We start from the raw sequence: 14,544 nt of genomic DNA, 5'->3' as shown, positions 1-14,544 counted from the left end.
TTAGAGACTCTCTCCTTACCAAAGGGATCTTTGCAAACGACTGGTTCAGAAGCAGGGCTGGTCTCGCTCAGGCCAACCTCATTCTGTGCAATGATGCGGAACTGATACTCCGCGTCGGGAACAAGCCCAGTGACTGTGTACATTGTGGTCGTTATCTGAGTCTTGTTGTGCCTGACCCACTTGTCCGTTGATGTCTCCTTGCGTTCAATGTAGTAGCCTGTGACTCGAGAACCACCATCGTCTTTGGGTCGGGACCAAGACAGGCTGACAGAACTCTTGGTCACATCGAGTACTTCTGGAGGATTGCTTGGAGGCTCTGGAGGATCTATGGATATGAAGTAGAAAACACGGGTTAAGAATATGGTCCCATATCTTGTAAGCTGATGGCTTTCATCTCAAAATGAAAGAGTACTGGAAGAATTTTTACAGTGTTGTGGTTGGAAGAGTACTTACTCAGTGGTGTTTTTGGTATGACTGGTTCTTCAGATTTCAAGGGTTTGCTTATGCCAAACTGGTTTTCAGCTGAAACACGGAAATGGTATTCCACATTCTCTTTGAGACCCTTTACCACCAGAGATGTACCTCGGACTCTGGAATCAATCGTATACCAGGCAGCTTTAGACACTTCTCGTCTCTCGAGAATATAGCCTAAGATGTCGGCACCACCATCATCGGCAGGGGGTCTCCAGCTGACCCTTACAGAGCGAGCTTGTATGTCGTCATATTCAAGTGGCCCTTCAGGAGGGTTGGGATTTCCTATCACCCTGACTTTGATGTAGACAGCCTTCTTGCCACACTTGTTTTCCAGAACCAGGTCATAAGTGCCAGAATCATCCCTGTCTGCTTCTTTGATTACAAGCTCAGTGTGTGTTTCAGAGGTTGCAATCATGGCACGTTTACTAACATCTTGTCCTTCCTTGGTCCATTTACATATTGGGAATGGTTTTCCTTTGATTGGTATGGTAAGTCTGATGACTCCACCTTGTCTCACAAAGATACCTTCTTGGTATCTTTCATCAAGTTCATAATCAGGATATTCTAGGAAAAATGATCCAGTCACAATTAGCATTTCTTAGGCGGTGGGGTGGGATGGTAAGAAATAAATCTTAAGGCAATTATTCACAGAAAGTAAGCGATCATATTTCTTACCAAGCATTTCGGTGACTTTGACTGTTCCTGGTACCTCAGCGGGCTCCCCAGGTCCACCAGCGTTACAAGCTAGGACACGGAATCTGTATTCAGCGCCCTGAGGTAGATGTGTTAGGGTATACTCCCGAATCTTGGTTGGGGTGGTGTTACATTTGGTCCATTCGTGTTGATCTACTTTTTGCATTTCAATCAAGTAGCCTGTGACTTTAGATCCTCCTTCATCTTCTGGAACACTCCAGGCCAGGGAGACTGATGTCCTTGTTGTATCAGTAACTCTTGGGTTTTGCGGCTTTCCTGGAGGAGCTGGGGTTAAGAATAAGACAATTAGATATTGTTAAAGTTGCTGCCAAGCTGAAAATCAACTGTGCCACCTAATATGTGATGAACTGTGTAAACGTGAACTATCAGCATTACAATACAGTTTTTTGTTAAAATTTTATTCATTTTATCAGTTAATAATACTTAAAGCTCTTGCTTTTTCCTCAGTCTTAAATGTGCTTTATTTATGATCACTACTGCCATCTTACATTTATCATCAGCTCTCAAAGTGCTTTTAGGAGTAGTAACTTATTCAAAGAACTAAGCACTGATATAGGGCATGTATTATAAGTCCCATTTTAAAGAACGCGCAATAGATTCAAGAGGATAATACAAAAAGTTACTTGCCCAAAGCTGCTAGGGGCTGGAGTGGGGAGGGGATCCACAACTGAAATTTCTGAGCTGATGGAAGAACTCTCTCTCTCTCTCTCTATATATATATATATTAATTTATTATTTTAATAATTTATTATTATTTATTAATTGATTAATTTTTAAGAACTCTATATTTTGACCATGGTGGTGCTTACACAATAGGACCTTTTCAAAACTTAGAATTTCAGAAGGATAAATTTTACTACGTTTAAATTATACCTCAAAAAATTGACCTATACACAATGTATTTACCAATTGGATCCATGGCAACGATGGGTTTGGAAGGACGACTTGGTTTCCCAGTCCCTCTCACGTTAATGGCTGTGACACGGTGTTCATATTCTAAGCCTTCAATAAGGCCAGTGGAACGGTACCGTGTCATTGTCACTGGTACTTTATTTACACGGACCCATCGATCTGCTCTCACTTCTTTGCGCTCTATGATATATCCAGTCACTTGGGAGCCACCATCGTTTTCTGGTGGATACCAAGTCAGTGTCATGCCATCACGGGAGACATCAAATATTTGTAATGTTTCTGGAGGTCCAGGAATACCTGCAGTCAGACAGAGGTAAACACATTATGGCAATGAGAATAAATTAAAGACTCACACATTTCTGTAAGTATGTCTTAGCCTTTTAAATAGCATATAAGACTTGTGAATATTTTTTCAATGTTTTTTGTTTTTGTACTTTTCTTGAGGTTCCTCATTTTCTTTAATTTTGTAAACATTTACTAGGCATGTATTCTGTATTTTTTTCCCTCACTATAACCTAGCCAGTCCCCCCTGTCTCCCTCATTCCTTTTCTCCTTCCTCTTTTTCATTAAAACAAACAAAAAAACGCTGTTGAAAACCTCCAGGAAACTTTAGAAAGACCCTAGGACCTCTTTTTCCTTAGTACATAGTAAAAACAAATTCCCTTCTGTCAACTTTCAGAATCAGGTGGGGAGAATGGTAGCCTTAAGAGTCCAAGCACTTACTGATGCTGCTGCGACATTCTATGACCTCAGACTGCAAGTAAGAGCCAATCCCGAAGCGGTTCGTTGCAGCCACGCGGAACACATACTCATTGCCTTCAGTGAGTCTGGTAAACTTAAATGTCTGTCTAGTCACGGATTCAGACACTGGCAGCCATCCTGGACGATGGGCATCACGCTGTTCGACCACATAACCACTCAATGGAGCGCCACCATCCAATTTGGGTGGCTCCCAGGAAATGGTAATTGAAGTAGCATCAATTTCATCAATCTTAATAGGCCCAGTTGGAGGACCAGGCTTGTCTATGAAAGAGAAAGAAATCCGGAAAATTAATTTTCACTTCAAATCACAATCGGGTGACTGAACATCAACAACTCACATGTGTCTTTGTCACACATCCTTACCAAGAATGATAACTTTAATGGTCTCTGAAGTAGTTCCAGTGACATTCTTCAGTTCAAGTGTATATTCTCCAGTATCTCTGATGGTGGTTTCACGGATGGTTAATTTGGCTACTTTACTATGAGTTTCAACCATGACACGCTCTGATTCTCTTAGTTTTGAACCAGCAAAGAACCAGGAAGCAGCAGGAGGTGGGCGACCAGCGATTGGTATCACGAGCTCCACTGGTCTGCCGGCTGGGACATGAATGGTCTTCTGAGGCATTGTAGAAAGATCGATTGTTGGCAACACTAAGAGAAAGAAAGCAGGCCTTAATTCTTAAGCATTATTTCTAGTGACAAAGTATCATGAATTCTGAATGTTTTCTTTATATCATTGTTATGGATGTTTTTGGTGATTTGGTACATACCTCTGAGGTCTTGTACAGTCACGGCTGTGACGATCTCTCTTGGCTCTGACACGCCTTTCTCATTTTGTGCCCTTACTCTAAATAGGTACTGTTCACCTTCGTTTAAGGAAATAACAGTGTGCTCTAGGACTGTGGGTTTTAAGGTGACAACCTTCATCCACCTCTCAGTGCCAGCTTTGCAGGCCTCAAGGACATATCCCGTGAGTCGGCTACCACCATCGTAGAGTGGTTTTTCCCAGGCCAGAGTGACAGTTGATTTGGTGACATCGACCACTTCTAGCTTTGTAGGCACCAGAGGTACTTCTGAGACCAGAACTGCATCAGATGTTTCACACGGTTCCCCTATGCCATAAATATTTTCCGGCAACACTCGGAAATAGTACATGGTTCCTTCTACAAGTCCGGAAATTCGGTAAAGTGTCTTGCTGCATTTGGTAGTTACTGTTTTGAATGCTCTCATGGCAGCTTCACGTTTCTCAATAATGTAATTGTTGACAGGAGCTCCACCATCAATTGTGGGAATTTCCCAGGTAATGGTCACAGAATCTCTTGATACTTCTTTAACTCTCACTGAAGGACAGGGACCAGGAGTATCTAAAAAAATAGAACGTAAGATTCATACTTATTTGCCGGTTGGTTGGTAGCTTTTTGTTTTGTGTTTTTCAGGAACATGTATTCAACATGGTTTCTCTCTAGAGGGGTGACCAATCCTAGGTCAAGGGGTATTTTTTTTTTAAGAAATCTACTCACAGTGTAGTCCATTTTAAGACAAATACTTACCGTATACTTTAACAAGGACTGTTGCTGATTTCTTGCCAGATTGATTTTCGGCTTCAATAGTGTATTTTCCAGCATCGTACCGGTTAACTTTGTCCACAATGAGTAAAGAGTAGCTGTCAGTGGTGTCAATAATGGCCCGGTTTGCAAGATCAATGCCCTTCTTGCTCCATGTGATGACGGGAGGTGGTCTTCCAGACACAGACACCATCAGGCGCAATGAGGCCCCAGCTCTGATGGTCACAGTCTTCTTTAAATCATCAGCAAGCTCTAGGTCTGGTATTTCTGGAAAGCGAATGTCAAAACTTAATTTATGAACAGGTACAATAAGAAAAAAAATTCACCTAAAAGCTTTTATTATAAATACCTAGCCTTTCCACGGGCTCAATTTCAGCAGTTGACTCGCTGTATTCACTTATACCCTTCGCATTCACAGCAGCAACCCTGAAGGAGTATTTCTGGCCCATTTTAAGCTCTGGCACAGTGAATTCAGTATTTCTTATTGTGGCATTGGTATGCACTCGGTACCAGTGATCAGTGTCTTTCTCTTGCATTTCAAGAACATATCCTGTGATGTCAATGCCACCATCATACATGGGCTTGGTCCATGCCAAACTAATGCTGGTCTTGGTGGTATCCACAACTCTCGGAGCAGAAGGTGGTCCAGGGGTATCTATGGAATTTAAAAAGGGGGAGTTCACATATTATACAAATCAGGAAGGTTTGAGATTTATATTTTGGGTTTTCAAGATTCACAAAGGCATTATTATCCCCCCCAACCACTGCCACCAGTATTTCAAAAGGTCTTTTAATAAGGTTTGGGGCGGGGGAACAACCCTGTGACTTATTAAAGTCAATATTTTAAACATTTTTTTTTTATTTTTATTTTTTTTTTAAAAGATTTTATTTATCTATTTGACAGACAGATCACAAGTAAGCAGAGAGGCAGGCAGAGAGAGAAGGGAGGAAGCAGGCTCCCTGCTGAGCAGAGAGCCCGATGCGGGGCTCGATCCCAGGACACTGGGATCATGACCTGAGCCGAAGGCAGCGGCTTTAACCCACTGAGCCACCCAGGCGCCCCTAAAGTCAATATTTTAAAAGGTCTTTTTATAGTGTAGTAAAGGAGGCAGGCTCCATAGCTCAGTGGTTAGAGCACTGGTCTTGTATAGTGTAGTAAAGGATTAAAATAAAAAAAAAAAAAAGGATTCACTAAGTTGTATCCTTATTGGTCATAAGAATAGAAGTCACCCTATGATCTCTGCATCTTAACCCACAAGTATGTGGTCACTTTCCCTTTCTTCTGATTCTCCCACCCCCAGAAGAGTAAGGTTAAGGCATTTTTGTTTTTTGTCCACACTCACCAAGATAATCTGTATAACTGGGCTCTTCTGATATTATAGGACAGTGCTGAATGCTATATCATTATCATTCATATTATTATTATTCATATATCAACATCATTATTATTTTACTTAAAAAATTACATTTCCTTAGAAAGGTAAATGGTTTCTTCCTGCTACTTTGGCTAGCTATGTTGGATTCTTCTAGCTCCGCTCACTGCTTAAAATACCTGTTCTCAGGCACCTTCCCTTGGTCACTCAGCTTCCACAGGGTTAGTAACACTTGTCACCTCTGTGTTTCTAATGAGTACGCAAAGTGGTTTCCTCCTCTTCCCCTATTCAGTCACAGTGGTTTATTCTTTTTAGTCAGACTCAAACTCTATACAAGGATTTGCCACTTATTTTTGAAGCTCTTGTGACAATTTTGTTAGGCACTTATTAGAATACTAACCTTTATGCTCTTCTTAAACAAGACATCTTTTTTCTTTTTAGTAATTATTATCACTATGCCACATTTTTCCCATTTTTAGGAATATTCATAAATTATATCTCTCATATTGGTAGTAAAATAATTTATTTTTTCATAGACTGGAAAATACTGTGATAATTTTTAGCAACGTAACTGCCAACTTATCAACAGAAATAGTGGTTAAAATGTTCTGGCTTACCTATATTTAAGATCCCTCTAATAAGCATATGCTTTTCTAGATCATTCATAAATTCTAGAGGTTCTTGGAAATGGTATATTGGAAAATTTATAACATGGTTTTAATGGGCATGAGGTTTATGTCTGATTCTTAGAACTCACATGATGGTTCTCGGCATGAGATAAAGTTGGAAGCTTCGCTGGGTTCACTGTTACCAGCAGCGTTCACCGCGGTGACCCGGAACTGGTAATCACAACCTTCCATGAGGCCAGTCACCTTCAGCCTGGTATCATATACCACGTAGTCTTTGTTGACACGTGTCCAGCGCAGGCTCTTTTTCTCACGTTTGTCTACTAGATAGTTGTTGATCTCATTACCTCCATCCGATTCAGGTTTTGTCCACTGGATGATGATATGCTCTTTGCCGGCCCCAACTTCTTCGGGTATACCCGGTTGTGATGGAATAGCTGTTTATATTTTTATGAAAGTGAGGATGGTCAGAATTACACAAAATCACTATTGATAGGATAGTCCCCCTCACCCCTGATCCCATCATATTTAACTACCAAGTTGTTTCAGAGTCTTAATACTCACTGAATGAGTTTCTGGCTACGATTGGCTCTGATTCAACAGGCACACCAGGGCCATATTTGTTCACTGCCCGCACTCGGAATATGTACTCATTGTTCTTGATGAGTCTGGTAACGACATGGGACAGGGTTGGGCATTCGCCTTCAACGATCACCCAGTTGAGCCTGCTAGTCTCTCGTCTTTCCACGATGTAGTGAGTTATTTCTGCCCCTCCATCTTCCTGAGGAAGGCTCCAGGCTAAAGTGCACTTTTCCTCTGTCACTCTGCTGACGGTGAGCTTTCCACATGGGCCAGGGGAATCTGAAACAGGTGTCAATGGCAAGCAGTGATTCAGATGTTTTTTTTCTACCCACACATGAAAATGCTATACAAACTAAAAGAACATCTGACAGGCTTACCAAGAACTTTGACCACGACAGACACGGCCTTGGTCCCACTGGCATTCTTCACTGTTAATGTGTATTTTCCGCTGTCACTTCTGTCACAGAACTTGATCACAGCAGTTGCACGCTTGCCTGTATACTGCAAAGAGACTTTTTCACAGAGATCTAGTTCCTTGTCCCCTTTGGTCCAGATAATTTTGGGTTCAGGTTTGCCACCAACTGCAGCATCGAGGACGAGATCCGAGCCTGCTCTGATGGTAACCAGGTCACCCTGTAATCTGGCATCCAGTTCAGCTTTGGGTGGAGCTGTCATAGACAGAATGGATATGAATAAATATAGGACCATTTATTTTCAAAAATTGTGATCATTTAAAAGGAGTACATTGATTATTATTTTATTATTATTTTTTTTACCGTATTCATCTCTGCAAGTGACAGGGCCTGTGGATTCTGATCCTTTGCTAATTACTCCTGCTGCATTCTTAGCCAACACACGGAATTCGTAAGTGTCTCCTTCACTGAGAGCAGTCACAGTGAAGAAATTGTCGGATACAATGGTATAGTTGCATTTTAGCCAGCGACCATCTCCAACCTCACTGACGGGCTTACGCTCTACGATGTAGCCTACCACCTTGCTGCCACCATCATAAACCGGGGCAGACCAAATCAGTGACACAGTTGATCTTGTGACATCTGTCACCTCTGGTCTTCCTGGTGCATCTGGAAGGGATGCGAAAGTCAAGTTAAAAAAAATACAACTCTGAATTCTAGTGTCGATGATGATGATAAACTAATGTACCCATTCAATTTTGATACATACCAACTGGGTTTTGAGCCATCATAGGTCTTGAAGCTTCACTGGCTTTGCTAACACCTGCAGCATTGAGTGCATATGTTCTGAACTGGTATTCAAGTCCTTCTACCAAACCACTCACTTTGTAGTTGCACTCTAAGCATGGCACTTTGTTTTCTTTCACCCAAAGAATGGTGTTCCGTTCTTTCTTCTCAACCCAGTAGCCAATGATTTTACTGCCACCATCATGGTAAGGTTCTTCCCAACGAATGGACATGGCATTGGCAGACACATGGTAAACTTCAGGTCTGGTAGGAGCACTTGGTGGGACTAAATACAAACAAAGGTATCAAATATGAATACAATTTTGTAAAATTCAGGGGAAATACTTAATAATGGAGTTTGAAATATTTTTATTTTTCTCACCGAATGGATGCTCCGCAATTATTGGTGCCGATTCTAGAGGCTTGCTGACACCAAATCTGTTCTCCGAACTGACCCGGAAAGAATATTCCATGTATTTTGTGAGATGAGTGACTTTAATCTGAGTGCGCTTGACACTGGAATTGACAAGCTGCCAAGCTGTTGTACCCGATTCACGTTTTTCAACTATGTAATTGGTAATGTCAGTGCCTCCATCATCTTTAGGTTCAGCCCATGACAGGACACACGATTCAGCCGAGACAGATGAGACCTCAATGGGGCCAGTTACTGGGCCTGGCCTTCCAATGACCACAACTGTGATGGTAAATGTTTTAACACCAGCTGTATTTTCCAGGGTCAAGAAGTATCGTCCAGAGTCACCTCTCATGCTATCCTTTACAGACAGGGTGGTTCTGTCTTTTGTTGTTGTGATACTCACTCGATCTGTCTCCTTAAGTCTCATTTCTTCAAGCTTCCATGTTACTTTGGGAGCAGGACGACCAGTGATTGGGACATCAATGGTAAATGTGCTTCCTGCTTTGCAAGTTATGAGCTGATTAGTAATTCCAGTGAGATCAGCAGTGGGCTCAATTTGAGGCTCCTTGATGATGACGGAGGAGAAGGCTTCCCTGGGTTCGCTGTAGCCAGCATCATTCTTGGCCTTCACACGGAATTCATATTCAGTATTCTCAACCAGGCGCTCCACTGTGAAAGTCATCTGTTTGGTGCGACCAGCCTCGACCCAGAAGTCAGATCCCTTTTGTTTCATTTCGAGAAGGTAGCCAGTGATCCGGCTGCCTCCATCATGGTCGGGTTTAAGCCATGCTAAGACTGCTGAGGATTTGCTTGTGTCAATTATGTCAAGTCTCTTAGGTGGAGCAGGCTGTTCTGTGGCTACGATCGGTTCTGGCATTTCATAGGGTTCACCCACACCGTACTCATTTTCGGCAGAAACACGGAAATAGTATGGAACGCCTTCTGCCAGGTCACTGACCTTGAGGATCTGACGAGTGCATTTTTCACTGATAGCCTGCCAGCTACGACGACTTGCTTCTCGTTTTTCTACCACATAATGATGGATTCGGGCACCCCCGTCAAGGATAGGAGCATCCCACATCAGTGTAACAGATCCGCGGGTCACATCCTTGAAAGTGATTGGGCCAGGTGGGCCTGGAGTGTCTAGCACCTTTACAGTGAATGTGATTGACTTACTACCACTGTTGTTTTCTACGGTAAGGGTGTATTTCCCTGCATCATTTCTGTTGCAGTTTTCCACAGTGAGGGTGCTGAAGGAGTCTGTTGTGTGAATGTCAGCCCGAATGCTCAGGTTGGAGTCAGACTTGGTCCACACAGCTGTAGGAGTGGGTCTACCCTGGTAGGCAATGAAGAGGCGGATACTGGCCCCAGCTCTAACAATATGGGTCTGCTTGAAGTTTGCATCAATGTCTAACTCAGGAGCTGCTAATCGGTCAACTGCTTTAATTGCGCCAGTTACTTCGCTGCTCTCTCCTTTTCCGGCACCGTTGATAGCACTAACCCGGAATTTGTATTCTTCACCTGCTTGCAGGTCAGTGACGGTGTATCTCGTTTTCACACACGCCTCTGCATTTACCTTTTGCCAGTCTCCTAAGTCAGCTTTGCACATTTCAATGATATATCCAATTATTTCCATGCCGCCATCAAACACTGGCTTAGACCATTCTAAGCTCACGGTTGTCTTGGACGTGTCAGTCACCTTGACCACAGTGGGAGCACTTGGTGGGCTTACCGGCTCTCGACATTTGATTAGTCTTGAGATACCGCTTGCAGGTCCCACTCCTGCTGCATTTTCAGCCATGACATGGAATTCATACTCATTGCCCTCTATCAGACCAGTGACTTTGAATCTTGTTTCAGAGATTGGTCGTTTGCTGATCACTTTTACCCATCGTGTGCTTTTCTTTTCTCTCCTTTCAAGAATGTATTGTTGAATTTCGTTGCCACCATCTGATTCTGGCCTTGCCCATGTCAGGGTAATGCTATTGCCAGTTACATTACTAGGTTCTGGAGTGCCGGGGGCATCAGGAACAGCTGTAAAATTAAGACAAATTAGACACATGGACTGGAAGTTAATCTTACAACATGGTACCCCTTAGGAAAAAACAGATACTTACTGTATTGTATTTGAGCAACTACTGGGTCAGAATCAAGGGGCCTCCCAACACCAAACTTGTTAACTGCAGAAACACGGAATTGGTATTCATTGCCATTTATTAGTTTGGTGGCAGTATAGCTGTGGGCCTGGCAGTTATCCTCAATTAGTGCCCAAGCAAGTCTGCTGGTTTCCCGTTTCTCAATGATGTAGTGAGTGACGGGAGCACAGCCGTCATTGACAGGAGCATCCCACCACAGGGTCATCTTCTCGCCAGTGATATTGGTGAATCTTATTGGCCCAACTACTTTTCCTGGTGTATCTGTAAGAAAAGGTTCCAGAGTTAATTTTTCCTTGCCCCTTAAAGTGCAATCAGGCATGTCTATAAATTATAAATTATAAGTCCTATAAATTATAAGATTAAGAAGTTGTTTCAGAAGTACCTTGTACTTTCACCGTAATTTCTGCTTTTGAGGAGCCAGATGCATTTTTGGCTTCCACACAATATACACCACGATGGTCCCGGGTAGCATCTCTAACAAAAAGGCTGGTGGATCCTAGGACATCAGTTATTTCCATATTCATCTTCTTTTCAATTTCTACTCCATCTTTGAACCAAGTTACTCGAGGTACTGGCCGTCCCTGCACCAAAGCTTTAATTCTGAGGCTCTCTCCAGACTTAATAATGAGACCATCAAAGTACTCAGGGCCAAACTCTACAGTTGGTGGAACTATAAAAGATATAGAAATAATATGTGTTAGTTTGGCTAGATAAAAACATAAGCATGTTTTTCATTAGCACCATATCCTAAAGCCTGGAAGGGTAATGTTTATCCTGTGTTACCAAAGCCTGTTGTGAAAGCAGGTTTGAGAATTGAGAATCGAGATTATGGGGCGGAACATCCGCATGCTATGAAGCCATCCCCTTTTTATGTCTATCGTGTTATTAATCTTGCATTGCCATTTGTAATTAGAAGATATTTATAGATCATTTACTTCCTAATGCTGCTGTATATTCAAACAAGTTCCTGTAGGAGGTCATCAGCTGCACAAAAGCAAGGTGAGGACTGTACCATAGGGGTATGCTGTATTTTAGTACTTCAGAAAAGCTGGACAGTTATTCTTGAGAGTGTTTTTATTATAAAGGACTGGAATTACAAAACTCAAAACTCCTTCCCATTTGTATGCTATTTATATGGGAACAGAGTGAAACAATAACCATGTTAAAAAGAATCAATGCTAATTAGTTTTTTATTTTTTTTCCTTCTTTTTATCTGAAAGGTAGAAAATCTAATTCATCCACATAGCAGCCCTGGGAAATCTATATGAAATGGTGTTCCTGTTTCCCTGTTTCAGACCGGGGCCAAAAGTATCTTTAAAAAACATGACTGCTCTTAAGCATGTTTGGCGATCAGTTGGAAATGCTCACCATTTTCGTCTCTTGTCATGATAACGCCAGAAGACTGTGAAGGCGGACTTATGGTACCGACGGCATTTCTTGCGATTATTCTGAACTCGTATCGGTCCCCAGGACTAAGTCCTGTGACTGTGTACTGGCATTCACTGACGTCAGTAAAGTTGCATCTAACCCAGCGATCGCTCCCTTGCCGTTTCTCAATGCTGTAGGCCACAATCTTACTGCCCCCGTCACGCAGGGGTGGGTTCCATTTAAGTGTGATGGTTTCCCGGGTGACATCAATGTAGTCAGGAGTGCCAGGAGGGTCTAAAAAAGTATGGAAATTAACTCTTATCATTTCTGTAATCCATTTCTATCATCAATTCATTCACAGTGGAAGAAAAAAATAAATAAATCCCCCAAGCTAATTTTAATTTCATATTTTTTTTTGTAGCTAAGCTTTAAAAAGAACTTGAAATGATTAGACTGACTTAAAATCATTCCCTTTGCTTTACTCGACCAGCTCTTGAGAGTGGACAGAAGATAGGTGAGAAGCAGATAAGTGGAAGAAAAGCAGTGTGTGTTTGTAGTAGGATATTCAGTTGCTGAACTAGATATATTCCAGTAATACTCAGTTACTTACCTACTGGAGAAACAGCTAAAGTAAATTTGCTTGGGTCACTGGGTGAGCTTAGGCCAGCAGAATTTTCAGCATATACACGGAACTGGTAATCTAGGCCTTCCATGAGTCCCGTAACTCTATATTCTCTTCCAGATATTGGTGATGTGTTAACTCTTTGCCAGAGGATGCTATTTCTTTCTTTCTTTTCAACATGGAATCCAGTAACTTCTGAACCACCATCATAAACGGGAGCATCCCAAGTTAATGACATGCCATCAGAAGTCACATTGTATACAACTGGCTTTCCTGGGGGGCCAGGAATCCTGAACTGGTGTTTCGCCACAATTATGTTTGAGACAAGTGGCTCGCTGACTCCGTATCTATTTTCCGCCCTAACCCTAAACTGGTATTCAGCATCTTTGACCAGATTAGGAACTTTGAAAGTCGTCCGGGCAACACTTGAACACACCATCTTCCAATTAGTTTGTGAAGTTTCCCGCTTCTCAATGCTGTAACAGGTAATTTCTCCTCCTCCGTCATCTTCAGGCACGTCCCAGGACATGATGACACTGTCAGCCTTGATTTCATCAAATCGAATGGGCCCTTTGGGCTTGGACGGTGGGCCAAGTGTGATGATTGTAATGGGATAGGCGTTTCTACAGACAGCATTATCGAGAATAAGGGTGTATTTCCCTCCGTTCTCTTTCTTGACGTTCTTAATACTCAAAGTAATTTTGTTTTCAGTTTTACTGAAACGAACATGCTCGCTTTCTTTCAGTGGCAAACCGTCTTTCAGCCAACTGATAGATGGTTTGGGTTTTCCTTTATAAGGCAATTCGAGGTGCACATTATGCCCAATTCTCACAGCGATCTGTGCCCCAGGGATATCTGACAGGTCAACTTCAGGTGTAATCACAAGTTCTTTCACTGTAATTGGCCCAATAGTGACAGCATCACTCAGTCCTTTCTCATTTTTGGCAGACACTCTGAATTCCAGGACTGACTGCTCCTTTAGTTGGGTAACTTCAATTTCACAGGTCTTACTTGTGCCGGCATGTGACCATGTTTGTTCGCCTTTCCCTTTCCTTTCCACAACATATTCTGTGATGACGCTACCACCATCAAAGTCAGGCTTGGTCCAGCTCAGGGTGACAGATGTCTTTGTCGAGTCTTTCACTGACAGATCACGGATAGGAGCTGGGACTTCAGCAGCCTTCACTGGCTCTGTAGTTTCACAGGGCTCCCCAACTCCAATTTCGTTTTCTGCAAGAACTCTGAAGAAGAATGGAGTTTTCTCTGACAAATCTGTTATCTTAAAGGTTGTACTGGTACATTTGTGTGACACCGAAGACCATGTTCTCTTGGTGGCATCCCTCTTTTCAATGACATAATTGATTATGGGAGATCCTCCATCAATGAGAGGAGGATCCCAGAACAGAGTGACTGTGCCTCGAGAAACATGTTTCACCTGTAGTTTCTGGCAGGCGGCTGGCGTATCAAGCACTTTAACGCTCACAGTGGAAGACTTTGCTTGACCAACGCCATTTTCTATTGTGAGAATATATTTCCCTGTATCGTTGCGAGTGACTTGAGGAATGATGAGTAACGAAGATGAATCAGTGTTCTGAATGTTGTATCTGGCATCACTGCCGAGATTCTTCTCGTCTTTTCTCCATGTGACAGTAGGTGGAGGTCTGCCTTTGAAGGGAATCAACACTTGTACGTCTTCACCAGCTTTAGCTATAACAGAGGTTCTGAGAGCCACATCTAGGTCGATCTCTGGTTCCTCTGTAGACGTAAAATGGACAT

General features: G+C 42.4%; 1 protein-coding gene across 1 annotated transcript in view; it reads right to left on the bottom strand.

The window, feature by feature from the left end:
- Positions 1-14,544, bottom strand: part of TTN (titin) — a 272,495-nt gene that overhangs the window by 13,545 nt on the left and 244,406 nt on the right. The window contains exons 311-329 of the mRNA XM_080798480.1: positions 12,757-14,523; positions 12,147-12,440; positions 11,161-11,448; positions 10,740-11,039; positions 8,590-10,656; positions 8,191-8,493; positions 7,785-8,090; positions 7,386-7,676; positions 6,991-7,287; positions 6,558-6,863; positions 4,777-5,082; positions 4,413-4,694; positions 3,633-4,226; positions 3,226-3,513; positions 2,824-3,123; positions 2,095-2,397; positions 1,150-1,452; positions 454-1,038; positions 20-325 (exon numbers count right to left, since the gene is read on the bottom strand). Of these exons, the coding sequence (XP_080654606.1) occupies positions 20-325; positions 454-1,038; positions 1,150-1,452; positions 2,095-2,397; positions 2,824-3,123; positions 3,226-3,513; positions 3,633-4,226; positions 4,413-4,694; positions 4,777-5,082; positions 6,558-6,863; positions 6,991-7,287; positions 7,386-7,676; positions 7,785-8,090; positions 8,191-8,493; positions 8,590-10,656; positions 10,740-11,039; positions 11,161-11,448; positions 12,147-12,440; positions 12,757-14,523 (9,486 nt within the window). The remainder of the gene's footprint in view (positions 1-19; positions 326-453; positions 1,039-1,149; positions 1,453-2,094; positions 2,398-2,823; positions 3,124-3,225; positions 3,514-3,632; positions 4,227-4,412; positions 4,695-4,776; positions 5,083-6,557; positions 6,864-6,990; positions 7,288-7,385; positions 7,677-7,784; positions 8,091-8,190; positions 8,494-8,589; positions 10,657-10,739; positions 11,040-11,160; positions 11,449-12,146; positions 12,441-12,756; positions 14,524-14,544) is intronic.

The sequence above is a fragment of the Martes martes genome, assembly GCF_963455335.1.
Source record: "Martes martes genome assembly, chromosome: 3".
Classification (NCBI taxonomy): domain Eukaryota; kingdom Metazoa; phylum Chordata; class Mammalia; order Carnivora; family Mustelidae; genus Martes; species Martes martes.
This window is presented reverse-complemented; position numbering and strand designations above follow the sequence as displayed.